Genomic DNA, 17092 nt, shown 5'->3' with positions numbered 1-17092 from the left:
TCTCCTTTTGAATGTCATATAGTTCCAAGCCTCTGCGCTTTTAAAGAAATCTTCATCAGTGCTCATTGATGCATTGCGCAGAATGCTCAGTTGGACATCAGTCCAAAATAAACAATATTGTTCTGTGCCAATGTAACATTTTGACACTGTACATTCCTGAATATCTGCAGTGACTTTTGACTGATCATCAGCATTACATGTTCAGTTATTTGACATATCCCTCAAATTGTCAAGATGTCATGTTCTGTGCTATGACCTACATGCAACATTACCCGTCTGCTTGTAATGTCCACAGAACCCTAGTAAGGAGTGTGAGCCTTACGCTCGTAATGAAAACATGTCCATTGTGCAATCGCCAACAGCATTTTTAATGGTAAGACAGTTCTGTCCTTTTTAGGTCAGAATTACAAGGATTGCAATAAGAGCAGCTGTTTAATCAGGATCTTTATCCTCACACTTTGGAGCTGTGTTACATTGACCCTAATGGCACAAGAATCCAAATTCCTCTGAAGGGCATCGCTTGGTGGACAGACAAGCATGTGAAGTTCAGGAACCCAGGAGGCAACAAGTGTTTTCCAAGGTAAGCAAGCTTTCAGAAGAATTGTTACTGTTGACGTTGATAAGGAGTCTCATTGTCTTTTCCTAGGAAACTCAGTCACTTCCTCCCCCGGGAACAACCAAGCCGATCAACTGGCGCAAGCCTGTCTATGAGCTGGACACAGACGCTGAAAATAATGACTTCATCAATGAGGACTTTATTGTGTGGATGCGCACAGCTGCCTTCCCCGTCTTCTGTAAGCTGTACTGTATTATCCAGAAGAACGTGACGCCGACTCTTCCCCGGGGCAACTACACCCTGGAAGTCACCTACAGTATCCTTTCACAGGCAGCTGTTCAAATGATACAGCTGTACAGGAAGTTTGGGTTTGTGGAATGATGGCTTGTGATATAGTATTTGTTTTTTTTTTCAAATCAGTCATTGTCATAATAGGTCAGACAGACCAGGTCGATGTCCAGCCGTGTGCAGTAGGTGGCCGTTCCTTCACTTGCTATAACAATAGATACCACCTGCTGGATGTAGATGAATGCTGGCTTTCTTTATTGTGTAACTAATATAAACTAACATATTCATAATGAGTCCACTTTTTTTTTTTTTTGTATGATACGTTAAGATCCTTATTGCTACAGAGTTCTTCGGTTAGTCAGATGTTAAATGCGTCTGAAGTTGAACATTTTTTCAACCTTAATGAGTTGATCCCAGACTATCCTGTTCGTAGCTTTGAAGGGTGGAAGCGTGTGATCCTGAGCACTGTCTCCTGGGGGGGGGCTACATCACTGTGGGCTCCGTCTGCTTCTTTCTGGGGGTGGTCCTCATCCACCACAAATATGCCAGCCGCAACCACAGCGTTGATATCCCTAACTAAAGATGTCCTATAGGTATGTTGCATGCTGGCTAGCAGAGGAAGCGGTCATAGCCAGTGGCTAATTACAAGCTCTGGTGGTACGCTTGTGTACTGTATGTAAGAATGGCCTGCTTGTCAAAAGTACTGTGCAAGTATTGGATGAGTAGATGTCGGGGGAAAGTTACAATAAAGTGTAAGTTCTCTCGTATTTATTTTTCATGGTCAGGAAGCTATGCAGCTATGTACTGTAGGCAGTTTTGCTGTCAAGTCGTTATAGTGGCAGTAAGTTGAAATTTAATGACGCTACATCGACGTGAGAATTCTATCTCCGATCATTTTTATTGCAGAAATATGTGCATGTCAGTCAGATGTTTACATCTCTATGAATAAATTATTTAAAAGAATGTTTGCATATTGTCAAGCAAATCTGAACAGTCTGTTAGTCTAGAATTGGGCTATAGACTTTTTTGTTTTCATACAAGTATGTTGTGTGTTACTGTACAGTAGTTTGAGGCACATTTTCCTGGGGTTTTTACTCTGCAGATAGGGGTCTATAGCTTGTACAATGATGTGCATTAATTTTCGGGGCAAGTGTTATGGATTGCTTGCCTTGTATCTATTTCTACTCTCAGTATATACAGTAATGATGTTTAGCTGCCTGGAATGTGCAGAGCTTGAGTCAAGTTTATGTAAAATTACACAACCTTGAAAATGACATTGTCAGGGACCAAAGCTTTGTTCATGTACAGGAGCCTGGGTGCCAGGCTCTTTGCTCTCTTGCCAACTCCCTATGGAATTGTCATGCCAAACATGTTTGGCTTGGCAATGGAGTAGGGAAGAGCACAAACGGATCTGGGACCAGGCTACTGTTCATGTTAGTCTATATGTAAAAACCTCCATTTGTTTTCTTACTAAGACTGCAGCAAATTGAAATATGTTTTGCACTTTAGAGTTGCCATGGATTTATTACCTGGAGATTCCGTCTGTTGCTTGACAAATAAAATGTCTGAACAACTCATTTTGTTTAGTCACCTGCTTTTATTTAGAAATGTTTTGAGATGTACCTTTTGTTGCGAAATGGAAAAAGTGAATATGTATACAAATTTGTGAGAATCTTAAGGCTTTTTTATAGCTCAGAAATGGAGAGAAATGGAGAGAATGGTGGCTCATGTGTTGGCTACTCTCCAAGTACCCACTCCTGACCATTATGTGGCAGCATGCACAAGTGTTCGTGATGCATCAGTAAATCCTTTCAAAGAAGAAAATAGTGGCTGCGCAGTCTTCCGGTGTCCTTGTACGACCATACGACGACTGTTGACGTGGAGCTATGTACCGACACATTCAAGTAAGATGCGGTTTAGTATGGTTTTGAGTGGAGTTCTTAATATAATTGTATTCCATCGGTCTGCCTTTTTTGTTAATGCATTCTCAAAGGTCACGAGAAGGCAGCATCACGAGCCTTTAGCGGGCATGTGAGGACATATCCTATCAGACTTGCGTTGGGTGCCCGTAGCTTCTCTATAGCTTACGTTCTGACAAGTCTTTATGGCAGACTAGCTAATTTGTTGAATATTCAGATAGACAGCGGCCTATTCCAAACCAGCGTTGATCTTAAAATCTCCAGATCTGTGAAACTGTGGTGCTGGTGTGGGGCTTAGAAATTGATGCCTCTTTTTCGTTGATTGACAGGCGCTCCAGCAGGTGTCGCGGCGGACACTGAGCACCAGTGCGCGCAGGCAGGTGGAGAACAAGGTCCCACATAAACAGAAGCATTTCCAGGTAATTGGCAGTTTACACTTAAAATGTCTATTTCAAGCTCAACATTAAAAACGTACTCTGATTTCAGTTCAATGTCAAGGAAAATGTCGTTTCAAATCAATGACAATGTGATATGTTTTAATGACTGGTGACATGTCTGCTCCTGTAGTTTCTTTTTACACGATGAAGCCTGAGATGCGTATAGTTGACAGATAAGTACATCTGAAAGATGGCTCACTGGGTTGGCGTTACTTATTTGCATGTAGAGTGTAAGTGTGGCTCCTGGTCAAAAGTAGTGCATTAAATGGGGAATAGAGTGCCATTCGGGACATAGACCATGGCATGAGATGAGAAACCCATGATCAAGGGAGGGTGATGGGACTGCCTCATTGGCTGCTTTTCAATAACTGCAAACTTGCTGTAAATGCGTTCTAAAACAGGTGCATTGCAGATCTTGCTGGCAATAATGAAAATGGCAACATGTTGCATTCTGTGGCTATCTAGACTGGTCCATTTTGGGGGTATTAATGACCACCCAACCACCTAGAACAGAGTTAGCTGTAGATGCACCATTGAGGCCCTTTGTGCCACTAGAAGCTGAAAGGAAGGTCAAGTAAGTCGATGTCCACTCGGCAAATACCACAGCTTTGGTGGGCTTAAAGGAAGTAGGATGCTTATACTGCATGTTGCTGTGCATGACATGAGTTTGATACAGTATGTTTTTCTTCACCAGGAGGACAATGGGATTCCAATTCATTTGAAAGGGGGTGTCAGCGACGCCATCCTGTACAGAGCAACAATGGCACTCACCATCCTAGGTGAGTACAGATGGACTCAATGGTAAAACATTTTATTTATTTTTTTAATCCATGGAGACACCAGATCTTGGTGTATATAGTCTGGTTGTGGATGACCACTTTAAGTAGTTCAACACCTTTGTAATAACACGATTTAATTAGTAATGATGTTTTATGTTATTGCAGGATCTGCATATGTCATATATGAACTGGTTTGTGCCGCTTTCCCCAAGAAGAAGGAGTGACTCCAGCTGCTGGGCTTACCTGTTCTACATGACACCCTATTAGTTGTAAAAAGTTGTCTGTGTCATCGGGGTTGATTTGGCATGTCATAATGGCTTTTGTTTCATGTTCATGGGATCAATATTTATTTCTGTAATTTATTTATTTATTTATTTATAACTGAGGATGATTAAATATGCCTCTCATTACCAAGTGGTCTGTTCTTTTTGTGTGTAAATTTTATATTTTAAGTACGGGACACCATAAACGTCAGTAGTGCGCAGACGAAAACCATCCTGTTGCCTCTGACCACAGAACATTGGTTGTCATTTTCTGTTAATGTGCCAACAATTTTGCATGTGGTATCGCCACCGTTTGTTGAAACCCAGCAGGTGATCTACTGGGCATGGCTGACATTTGTTTGTTTCTCTTGTCCTTTAAACTACACTGAATAAACAATGCTCACAATAGTCTGTATGGAGGAATGTTGGTGGTAGCCTACATCTGGATGTCTGGTAAGTGTTCATTAACATCAACGCAGGCAGAGGAAGAAAGGCGTTAACAATGTTGTTAATCTGGTTTGCTACTGACTTTCTCATGATGGGAATTATTATCCGTGCTGTAAATGGAAAGTAATCTTGTTTTAGAAATTTCCTGAATGGATATACACACTGATCTTATTATAAACAGCATCAAAGAGAACAATTGTGCCCCAATTTCAGGGTGTTAATTGCCTTGTTCAGGGACAGAGCAATCGATTTTTACCTTGTCAGCTCGGGATTTCGGTTGCTGGTCCAACGCTCTAACCACTAGGCTACCTGACTACACTTTGCACAGTTTGGCAGGTTTAAAGCCAGTCTAAGATTACTTGGCTACATTTGGCCAAGAGCAGTCTTAAATGTATTCATCATGATACATTGTAAAGAAATTAGTATATCTACAATCAGAAAATGATGCTCCTATTTTGAAATGTCCCTTGAGCTCTAGCCTACAGAAATCAAGACTATATCATGGGAAAATGTCATGAGATGCAATTTGCAGTATATTAAAAGAAAAAAATGGTGATAGGCTATGCGTGCACGTTACGAAGTTGAGTAGCAGAAAGTGTTTTTATCAGACCTTTAACTCATGAAATGTAACGGGTTTTTTTTATGAACTTATTTGCCCAAGGAACCAGCACTGCAGGAATTTTCTTTTGCATGAGCATTTTGCCTCTTGAGTCACTAGAGGGCTATGTCTTCAAGGGAATGGATTGAGTCTCACATTATGATCGGTCTATGGTCAGGTAACTGAATTCTGTCATAAAATAGTTCAAACGTGACTCTCTTTACATGCCATTAACATGCCAATTATCAACAATGTACATTTGGAAAAGTTACTCTTCCAAATGATCTGTAGGGCTATAATCTGTATTTCATAAATGAGGGTTTATTAGACTGCTCCAATAGCCTATTTTTGATAGGCAGGACAAAGGGTTTGTTTTATCTTGGCCTAGGCCTTAATTCAGTTAGGCCTATCAATTCACTTTATTCACAGAGAAGGAACCAGGACAGAAAGCATCACCCTTTCCCCGTGCTTTGCCTGTATAATTCTGATTGGACTGTTAAGAATTTATTGACATTTTCTGAGTTGAATCCAAAGACCTATTAAATACTTCAATAACATAATACGTTTATAAATATTTATCTACTGACATAAAGCACATTAAATTAAAAGGACATGGTTACTGACTCTTAAACTTGGTCACTTAATAAATGCTATTGGGCTGTTGAGGATTTTTCCATTGTTCCATTGTCAAACAAAAATAACGGCTTAACGGCTGCCAGTAAAACATCTCCTGGTTTCCAAACGCAGATGCGTATCCCTTTAATTTGCAGTGGACTTGTGGATACAGCACATAGAGGGGCATCATTGCAAAGGAATGCAGAAAACTATGCAAAGTTTCCAAAAGTAATCCCCACACTTTGAGAGGCTGCACATGTCAATCCATGGCAGGGTTCCATGCTTGCTGGCTGTCGTAAGAGCCTACGATGTAAAAGGGAGAGTTGGGAACAGCCCCCTATTAAGTAGCAGATTGTGTAGAGTCTTCCCACTTGGAAAAAGGCTTCTTATCTGGGACCTCCGCAAGAGGAGCACTGAGTTTTCGTCTGTGCTTAGGCTACTTGATTCTCCTCAAGTGAAGCTTTTATCCATCATTAGGCAGAAGAGACATATCCAAAGAGGCTTTACTTTTTCGTATTCTGAGACCATAGAAAACATCATTTCCACAGGTCAGTATTGAATTAATTGAGTATGGATTGGACTATTGCTTAGGCTCTCTGAGAGGAAGATGGGGAGAGTGAGGTGAGTTGTGGTCATCCGGAGACCAGGGAAGTAGGCTAGGCTATCCCAAGATTGGCCTCTGGGCAAGTATTTTAGCATTTGCATATTGTTCATTTGCCTTATCATCACGGTGTCATGTTGGTTTGAAATTAAATATAGGCCATAATTATAGCCCAACAACCATGACGTAAATGCCGTGCGTGTTGGAATATTTGACTGCTTCTTCGTGTAATAATGTATGTGATGTAAAATAGAATTTAACTTGAGAAGAAACAACATATTGATTACTTGTTAGCGTATTCAGTTTTCGCTATAACACTTAACATCAACATGCAATGCAATGCTGGATAAAGATGGTCAAGTTTTTGAAATCGTTTGCTCTATCAGCAGCAGAGTGATGGCCAGTAGCCTGCATCTGGCGCACCTGCATTCTGGCGCCTTTGAATCTTTTATTTGGATTCTGTGTTGGGAGACCACGGAATGCGATGCATTGTGTTTTCATAGGGTTTATACAAGTTTGTGAAAGTTATGGTTTTTGTGTCTTGCTAGTGAGGCACAGCATTTCCATCTCCATCAATTCTAATGTATTCCTCAAGGCACGTTTTGATTTAGTGGGGACAGCCTTTTTGATCAGATACTACAGCAGGCTCACTTGTCCCATAGAAAAGTGTAGACCTACCAGGGACTATTTTCCACTTGTAGCTGTGCATTTAAACCGCATTGAAAGTTGATGTGTGTTTTTGAGGATCATTTTAATGCTATTTAAGATGCTATTTAACAATATGTTAATTTATTAAGCCAATGCAATTGGACGTTCAATGGTCTTGCCATTTGTCTTTTATATTAACTACCCAGTCTCAGTGTCATATCCTAAGTATCCCCTCCCTTGCATTTCTTTCACATTCTGTTGCTGAACAAAGTGGCATTGAAATGTATTTAATTAGATTTTTTTCCATTGATCTACACAAAATAATTCCATAATGTCAAAGTGAAAATAAAAATTCAATACTAAAAAAAATAATTAAAAATTAAACACCTGGATAGTGCAATATATGCCCAGTGTTCTTTTCAAAATTCTTCAAGCTCTGTCAAAGTGTTTAGCGATCACAGATTTTCAAGCAGATTGAAACATTATTTCACCAGAGTGAGTCCATGTAATTTATGTGATTTGCTAAGCCAAATTTTACACCTGAACTAATTTAGGCTCGCCTAAAAAAAGGGTGAATACATTTGTAAAATTTTTGTTATTAAATGTTTATTAATTTGTTAACATTTGTATAATTTTCCTTTCACTTTGACATTATGGGGTATTTTGTTTAGATCAATGACAAAACAAATCACAACTAAATTGAAGTCAAATCCACTTTGTCACACAACAAAAAATCCAAGGGGGGTGAAAACTAATGATATAATACCCACTGTATGTATGAGTAGACTATTGGATGATAGGACATCTGCGAAAAAGTACAAAAATGTATACACTCACTAGTCGCTCTGGATAAGAGCGTCTGCTAAATGACTAAAATGTCAAATTTTGCTTGTGGTCATTAAAGGTAGACTGTGTGTGGAAGGATGGCGCATTACTGAGATCCTTGTGTAATTGCCCGTGCCTTTTGTAGCCTCATTCATGTTCTGCTGAGCCAGAGAGAGAGAGCGAGTCGAAATGAAGATAAGGCTGTCTCTGGCAGCGGCTGCCTTCCTTGCAGTGCTACTATCCTCCGTCGAGGCTCAAGGTAAAATACCCCTCACCCGCTATCCTGTCCCCCCTCCCCCCTCCAATGTTCCTACTATTAATTAAACACATCTGATCCGAATGAAAATTACGCCCCCCCCCCCCCCCCCCCCCAAAATTACAATACTTTCACCAATGCATTTTTATTTTATGAATAAATGTTTGCTGAAATAAAATGTCTACAGTATTTGTATCTCATGTAGGCCTTTGCCTATAGGCCTATTTCATCGGTATGGATTCTTGTATTTTTGTTGTTTGAATAGGTTGGCTATTTCATTTGTCTTTTGATCCAATTTTCTCTGCCTATTAATTGTGACAGGTTGAATCAACTCAAACAAGTAGCCTAGGGTAGGTAGGCTAACCTTTTACTTAGTCGTCACTAGTTACCACAAACACAAAGTCTTACTTCTCACTAAACCCTGCCTATTTCTAAAATGTATATTCTTAAAATCTGGTTTGAAACCTAACCATAACCACACTGATAACCTTATACCTAACTCTAACCTTAAATTAAGACCAAAAAGCAAATATTTGTTGTCATGAATTTTTACAGTAGCCCATTCAGACTTTGTGGCTGTGGTAACTAGTGACAACCCCTACACTTCCAAACATCACACTTTTAACTTTTGAGTACAGTTTATGGAATGCACAATTATATTTTTTAATCTAAAACTGGTTCAAATTGATTTTAAAATCTAAAAGTTCAAAGTGGAATACACTTTTAGAAAAAAAGGGTTCCTAAAGGGTTTTGCGACTGTCCCCATAGGATAACCCTTTTTTGGTTCCAGGTAGGACTTTTTGGGGTTCCATGTAGAACCCAAAAGGGTTCTAGCTGGAACCAAAAGTGGTTCTTCAATCGGTTCTCCTATGGGGACAGCCGAATAACCCCTTTTGGTTCGCGATAGCACCTTTTCTTCTAATAGTGTAGTAGGCTAGTCTGGAAATTAGTGAAGGGGCGACTCCCTAAGCATGATAGTTGTAGTGAAGTCTTTCTTGCGCTAGGAGGGGCACTTGCTTGATATTTATTTTTTTATAGGACTTTGTCATCAGTACCTAGTTCCTCTAGCAGGCCCAACTCTCTGGTGAAGGGAAGAAATCTGTTTTAAAAAATAAGTTAAGTAATGATAAGGAGCCAGATAATGATAAAGGAGCTAGGTAATAATAAAGGAGCTAGGTAATAATAAAGGAGCTAGGTAATAACAAAGGAGTTAGGTAATGATGAAGGAACAAGTTAATGATAAAGTAACAAGTTAATGATAAAGGAACTAGGTAATGATAAAGGCGCTAGGTAATGATAAAGGCGCTAGGTAATGATAAAGGAATTAGGTAATGATAAAGGAACTAGGTAATGATAAAGGAGCTACAGTAGGTAATGATAAAGGAGCTACAGTAGGCAATGATAGAGGAGCTAGGTAATGATGAAGGAGTTAGGTAATGATGAAGGAACTAGGTAATGATGAAGGAACGAGGTAATGATAAAGGAACTAGGTAATGATAAAGGAACTAGGTAATGATAAAGGAACTAGGTAATGATGAAGGAACTAGGTAATGATGAACTAGATAATGATAAAGGAGCTAGGTAATGATAAAGGAGCTAGTTAATGATAAAGGAGCTAGGCAATGATAAAGGAGTTAGGTAATGATAAAGGCGCTACGTAATGATAAAGAAGCTTTGTAATGATAAAGGAACTAGGTAATGGTAAAGTAACTAGGTAATGATAAAGGAGCTAGGTAATCAAATCAAATTTTATTCGTAAGGAAACTTAAATCAGTTTTACCTAATTTCTATCAGCATGTTAAATGTGCAACCAGAGGGAAAAAAATTTGAGACCACCTTTACTCCACACACAAAGCTCTCCCTCGCCCTCCATTTGGCAAATCTGACCATAACTCTATCATGATGAAGGAACTAGGTAATGATGAAGGAGCTAGGTAATGATAAAGAAGTTACAGTAGGTAATGATAAAGGAGCTAGGTAATGATAATGGAAGGTACAGTAGATAATGATAAAGGAACTATGTAATGATAATAGAGCTAGGTAATGATAAAGGAGCTAGGTATTGATAAAGTAACTAGTTAATGATAAAGGAGCTGGGTAATCAAATCAAATTTTATTTGTAAGGAAAACGCCCATCCTGAGGCGGCGCTCCTAGTGGCCAGGGACTTTAATGTAGGGAGACATAAATCCGCAGTGCAACCAGAGGGAAATCAATTCTTGACCACCTTTACTCCACACACAGAGACGCATGCAAAGCTCTCCCTCGTGCTCCATTTGGCAAATCTGACCATAACTCACTGAAGGAACTAGGTAATGATGAAGGAGCTAGGTCATGATAAAGAAGCTAGGTCATGATAACGGAGCTAGGTAATGATAAAGGAGCTAGGTAATGATAAAGGAGCTAGGTCATGATAAATAAGCTTGGTCATGATAAAGGAGCTAGGTAATGATAATGGAGCTAGGTATTGATAATGGAGCTAGGTATTGATAAAGGAGCTAGGTAATGATAAAGGAGCTAGGTAATGATAAAGGAGCTAGGTCATGATAAAGGAGCTTGGTCATGATAAAGGAGCTAGGTAATGATAATGGAGCTAGGTATTGATAATGGAGCTAGGTAATGATAAAGGAGCTAGGTAATGATAATGGAGCTAGGTAATGATAATGGAGCTAGGTAATGATACAGGAGCTAGGTAATGATAAAGAGGCTTGGTATTGATAAAGGAGCTAGGTAATGATAAAGGAGCTAGGTCATGATAAAGAAGCTTGGTCATGATAAAGGAGCTAGGTAATGATAAGGGAGCTAGGTAATGATAATGGAGCTAGGTAATGATACAGGAGCTAGGTAATGATAAAGAGGCTTGGTATTGATAAAGGAACAAGGTAATGATGAAGGAGCTGGGTAATCAAATCAAATTGTATTTGTTAGGAAAACACTCATCCTGAGGCGGCATTCCTAGTGGCTAGGGACTTTAATGTAGGGAAACATAAATCAGTTTTACCTGATTTCTATCAGCAGTGCAACCAGAGGGAAAACAATTGTAGACCACCTTTACTCCACACACAGAGACGATTACACAGCTCTCCTCTCGCCCTCCATTTGGCAAATCTGACCATAACTTTATCATGATATAGGAACTAGGTAATGATTAAGAAACTAGGTCATGATAAAGGAGCTAGGTAATGATAATGGAAGGTACAGTAGATAATGATAAAGGAACTAGATAATGATAAAGGAGCTAGGTAATGTCTAAAATTATTTTCCAAAAACTGAGAAAAAACATTCTTCAGAAGCTTCCATGACCATTCATATAAATGACAGATTACAGCACTGCCTTCTTCTCATTAAATCAGGCTATAATCAGGCTATAATATTCTGTTAGCATATCATATAGACCCCGTATTTTCAAAAACAGAGGTCATAGTAGCACCCACCCCCCACATTGGTAGGTTCCTTGTTGAATGGCTTGACATGTTGAGACCAGGATGCTCACTGACCAAATCTTGAACAAAACTTTTTGGCCCATCATTGAGGTTTGTGTGTGTGTGTGTGTTTGCGCGTGTTTGCGTGTGCATGCCTTTGTGGACTGTGTGTACATGCGCGTATGCCTGTGCTTGCTTGTGGTGTGTGTGCTTTAATTAAGAGCTTCGTTACAAAGAAAATGTGGGTAGTACTGTATGGTTTTGATGGGTCCATTTGGAAACAGAGAAGGAGCAGACCATGGCCCTTGAGTTGATCTGCCAGGTTGGTGGTTCTCATTTTTGATATCCTGTACTGGACAAGCTTCGCTCAGGTCATTTGCTGTGCAAATTTGCATTAAATTTGTCCTGAGTCATGGCTTTTCAACAATATTTTAGAATGATATTCTTGATCTCCACCAGCTTCCCTTTATTTAGAAAACCCTTATTTAGACTAGAACCCCATACTTACACTGCTATGCACCACTGCACTATCCACTGACACATTATCTTGTTATAGTTCATCAACAAGCAGATTCATCTTAAACCACTACTCATACTTATCATTTACTGTATTTGTCATTTTAGACATATTTAGACATTGTCATTCCTATATAGGCTATTTAAAAGGATACTCATGGATACCATTTTTATGTCTCTGCATCCAGTATGAAGGAAGTTAGAGGTAATTTCTCAAGCCAATGCTAACTAGCGTTAGCGCAATGACTGGAACTCTATGGTATCTACTAGCATGCTAGCAGTTACCATAGACTTACAGTCATTGCGCTAATGCTAGTTAGCAATTGCATTAATGCTAGTTAGCAACTTCCTTCAAACTGCCCGTGGAGACATACAAATGCTATCCATGGGTTCATCTGACTCTGGGGAAGTAGATAGCGGCCTTCACTGCCAAAGGCATCCTTTTAATACTTTACTCTTGTTAATGCTGTTTTCTCTTAATAGCCTAACTTACTTAAACCCATCCCCCAACAGACGAATATCATTTTAAAATATTTCTAAAATATGTTCTCTGGTCCGTCTTGTACATGGAAACTTTTGTCCGGTTCCTTAAGTTGTTATAAACAACTTTTCATGTACATGTGCATGATCTTCAGACAGTCCATTCACTGTGACCAATCACATTTATGGTTTGTTTTGCTTTTCTATTTGATTTGTGTTTTCCTAATATATTTTTTTCATTGTGGATTCTCACTACTTAGCGCTAGAGGGGTTGGAAAAGATGTACCCAATGGTCTTAAATGGCGTTGTGTATTCTTTTAAGAGGTTTGCAATGGATGGGAGTCATACACATGGGTCAATCAAAAGCAACAATGTACTGAAGGCTATGTATGACTGCATGTCGGCCTTTACACAACCATGGTATATGAGGTATGAGAAGACTCCATTGTAAAATCCATTTCCACAAGTTTTATGAAAGGCATATGTTTTTGTCAGGTGACTCAGTTTAGGCATGACCTTATCAGCATGCAAAATGTTAGTTAGTCAATGTAAACAAAAGTCATTGTGCCCGTGGATCTATTTTTTGACACCCTTTGTTATTCTCCTCGCTATATTGTATGTGCTTGAGTTGTTGACTGTGGTCGGACAGCTCAAACGAATGTCATTTTTCTCCAAAATGGCTGCTCGCGTCTCAAATGTTATGTTGCCTTGTCACCTCTTGCTGTTTGCCCCAACAATGAATCGGATAACTTCAACCTTGAAGTGTTGATTGTTGGGATATGTGTTACCTACACCTTATGTTTAATCATAAATACATTTATTTTTGCAAAAGCTGGAGTTAACATTTGCAACTTCTTTTTCACAGTTGAACCACCTTCAGACTTGAGATTTAAGATTTTAAATGAGAACACAGTACAAATGACATGGAATGTTCCACTAACACGGATAGAGGGATTCAAGATACAAGTGGCCTCAGACACAGGTGAGTGGTCTGTTTTTCTGCAGGCCATCTCTCTCAACTTCACTACCTTTACTGCAACATTACCTGTGTAGCACGCAATCACTGCCATTGACATGACAAAACACCTACATTTCCTGTTTTCACCAATTCAATATGGGATCCACATATTAAAAATGTCATGCACTGAACTCCTAAGATTGTTAAGGCATAAAGTGCTTGATTTTGAGATTCAGAATTGTTAATTTCCTTAACCCTTAACTTTGAACTTTGAACTGTATTATTTCTATAGACGAACCAACAAAACATGTATCCCTCCCTGCCACTGCCACTAAGACCTCCATCACAGATCTGACACCAGACAAGGACTATGTAGTAACAATCATTGCATACTCTGGGTCAGAGGAAAGTTTGCCCATCTCAGGACAGCTCACAAGTGAGTCGTTTACTTTCACATCTTATGTAGACTATACTGATGAATGAAGTGAGTCGTTTACTTTCACATCTTATGTAGACTATACTGATGAATGAAGTGAGTCACTTACAGTCACAGACATTTGTTTAGTCTACTGGTGATTGATTCAGACTAGAGAGAGGAATGACACTGAATCACTGCATGGCCTTTATCACAGAGACTGCATCCCAAATGACACCCTATTCCCTATGCAGTGCAGTATTTTTTTTTTTTTTTACCAGAGCCCTATGGGCCCTGGTCAAAAGTAGTGCATTTTATATGGAATATGGTGCCTTTTGGGACACACCCCGCCCCCGCCTCTTATTTCAAATCAAATTGTATTGGTCCCATACCGTGAAATGTTTACTTAAGAGCCCTTTCCCAACAATGCAGTTTAAAAGTAAGAACATTATCAAATAGATAAAAAGAAAAGAGTAACATAATAATATAACAATAACGAGGATATATACAGCCTATATACTAGGAGTACCAGTACCATGATAGTGTACTGGGATACAAGGTAGTTGGGGTGATTGATTGACATGTAAGTAAGGGGTAAAAAGCAGAAAGTCCAGGTAGATATTTAATGAACTGTTCAGCAGTTTTATGGCTTTGAGGTAGAAGCTCAGTTCAGGAGCCTTTTGGTCCCAGACTTGGCACTCTGCTGCCACTTGCCGTGTGTTCGTAGAGAGAACAGACCATGACTTGGTTGGCTGGAGTCTTTGACAATTTTTAGGGCCTTCTTCTGACACCACCTGGTATAGAAGTCCTGGATGGCAGGGAGCTCGGCACCAGTGATGTACTGGGCCATACACGCTACCGTCTGTAGTGCCTTGCGGTCGGATGCCAAGCACTTGCCGTATCAAGCGGTGATGCGGCCAGTCATGATGCTCTCAATGGTGCAATTGTATAACTTTTTTGAGGATTTAGTCTACTGGTGAATGATTCCAAATGTATAGAAAGAGGAAGGACAATCCATGGCCCTAACACAGAGGCAACCCCTCTCCCAAGTCTAACAGTGATTAAAGTATGCTGTAATGTAATATGAACTGCTTGGTGGGGAAGCCTCCTTGGCACCAGTCCTTAGTTCTGATGCTAGAGTCCTAAGCAGCCCAGTCCGGGTCTTTAGAGATTACTGAGAAAACTGCCGTAACTAATTGCATCAGTCCATTATAATTTGGGAGCTGGCTTCGCCTGCCTGCTCGTTGTGACCCCTAATGGATTTGATTTTATTAGAGACAACCTCATCAAATGTATACACAAAGTATATCTTTATGTATAAATTCGAGAATACATTCCCCCCCCTCTCCATGCTACTAGTTGACTCTTTCACATTAAGGTGTTGTGGGTAAGGTTAAATATATTTATTCGTTGTTTTTTTTACTCACATTGTTCTTTGTCTAATTGCTTGTGTTTCAGTCCAATCAAGTGGCACAGCACAAGGAGGTCCCAGGAAACCACAGGTCACAGACTCAGTCAGTAAGTCCATTGCGTCATTGTCCTTTTCTTTTTCTGACATTTCACAGTTAACAACATTTTCCAGTTTGTTCATAGGCTTTTTAAAATTTCTCTTATTGTGCCTGGTCTCTTTCCGTTGGTGTGTGGTCGACATCACAGTAGAGGGAGTTTCCACATATTATTCTATTCAATGCCCCATTGTATAGTCAAATCAGTTTTTCTCGAAAATATAGATCATAACGTTGCTGCCTGTCATAGTCAGGCTGTCAATCATGCTAAGTGAAGGAGTTTGCACATGCTCAGTGTGGGGGTCAGTGGTGTGGAGCTAACACCTGTGTCAGGGGGCAGGACCTGGAAGAGAACACAGCCAGGTTGAGAAAAGTAGAAACCGTTATGGATACAGCTCTTTACAAGAGCACTGTGGCCTCCCCCAGCATGCTTACTGCTACTTGGGGAAAACCTCTCTCTCAGACGTTTTTTCTATCCAGAAGGCATACCTGGAAAATACCTTCCAGGTAACCCCCTATTCACCCACTGTACCTTCACTGCACCTTTCGTAGTGTTCCCAAAGACTGTACCCGCTATGAGGGCTTACATCTCAAAGTATCACCCTAATAGTTTATATAACCATTTGAGCTGGATGGTGGCTGCTGGGCTTATATCAATCGGATTATTCTTGACTGCACTGTTGATGCCACTATCCCTAACCTGGTATCTGGTCTCGTGAGGATGGTGAATGACCACTGGCTCGTCAAATAAAAGTCTGATGAAGAGCCTGATGAATACAGCGCTGATTTTGGTATTCTGTCAAAAGGGATGGCTATAACATCAACATTTTTATTGCATTCTTTCCTCGTCACCTTAGGGTCCTATCTGAGCATTTGCATTTGCCAATAAGAAATATTAATTGATTTTCCATAGTTCCTGTCTAGTATATGAGTGTTAAGAGGGTAGTTTTCCTTGTTTTCTTCATACAATAATGTTAAAACGCCTGGACCAAAGTTTGCACCTGGAGGCTACTTTCATTGTTCACTGTATATATTTGCCCAGCAGCACTCTTCACATTGTTTTCTTTGGTCAATGATACAGCTATCGGGGACTTGTAAAGCTACGGAAACAGGACATGCTTCTCCTCAGCTCAAATAATTTGCCTCTCCCATTTTTTTCCAGTCTATGCTACTTTTTTCATTTTCCTTCTTCTCTCCTTCTCTCTACCACTCCTTCTCTCTCAGAGTGCTCATTCAGTGCCATCACAGATTTGGTGTTCCTAGTTGATGGTTCATGGAGCGCTGGAAGAGACTTTAAATACATCCGTAACTTCATCTCTGCCATGGCGGGTGCCTTTGAGATTGGGGAGGACAAGACCAGGGTGGGCGTGGTCCAGTACAGCACTGATACCAAGACAGAGTTTAACCTCAACCAGCACGTGAAATGGGGCGAACTCCTCAGAGCCATCAACACACTGCCTTACAAGGGTGGCAACACCATGACAGGTACTTACCCATCCCATGTACAGTGCCTGGCTATACAATACACAATCATAACATAATACTAACTGACAAAGCCGTAGTTCG

The 17092-nt window shown here is 40.0% G+C and overlaps 2 protein-coding genes across 11 annotated transcripts in view; both read left to right on the top strand.

Moving 5' to 3' along the window:
• Positions 1-2638: 2638 nt before the first annotated feature.
• LOC110522088 (cytochrome c oxidase subunit 7A2, mitochondrial) lies at positions 2639-4393 on the top strand. The gene is made up of 4 exons (XM_021600181.3): positions 2639-2748; positions 3093-3182; positions 3895-3979; positions 4145-4393. The coding sequence occupies exons 1-4, from the start codon at positions 2731-2733 to the stop codon at positions 4201-4203; spliced, it is 252 nt and encodes an 83-aa protein (XP_021455856.1). The 5' UTR covers positions 2639-2730; the 3' UTR covers positions 4204-4393.
• Positions 4394-6271: 1878 nt separating this feature from the next.
• LOC110522086 (collagen alpha-1(XII) chain) overlaps positions 6272-17092 on the top strand; it is a 90141-nt gene continuing 79320 nt past the window's right edge. For 7 of the 10 annotated variants that reach the window (XM_090232430.1, XM_036975632.2, XM_090232429.1 and 4 more), the window contains exons 1-6: positions 6272-6450; positions 8122-8235; positions 13514-13630; positions 13899-14042; positions 15480-15539; positions 16751-17011. In XM_090232430.1, the coding sequence (XP_090088556.1) occupies positions 8166-8235; positions 13514-13630; positions 13899-14042; positions 15480-15539; positions 16751-17011 (652 nt within the window). In that variant the 5' untranslated portion in view covers positions 6272-6450; positions 8122-8165. The remainder of the gene's footprint in view (positions 6451-8121; positions 8236-13513; positions 13631-13898; positions 14043-15479; positions 15540-16750; positions 17012-17092) is intronic. The other 3 variants (XM_090232433.1, XM_090232432.1, XM_090232431.1) reach the window with 1 other exon arrangement.

This window comes from Oncorhynchus mykiss, chromosome 4, assembly GCF_057628025.1.
Source record: "Oncorhynchus mykiss isolate SJ-2025 chromosome 4, ASM5762802v1, whole genome shotgun sequence".
NCBI classification, from domain to species: domain Eukaryota; kingdom Metazoa; phylum Chordata; class Actinopteri; order Salmoniformes; family Salmonidae; genus Oncorhynchus; species Oncorhynchus mykiss.
The sequence above is the reverse complement of the archived record's forward strand: the minus strand, read 5'-3'. Positions and strand labels throughout refer to the sequence as shown.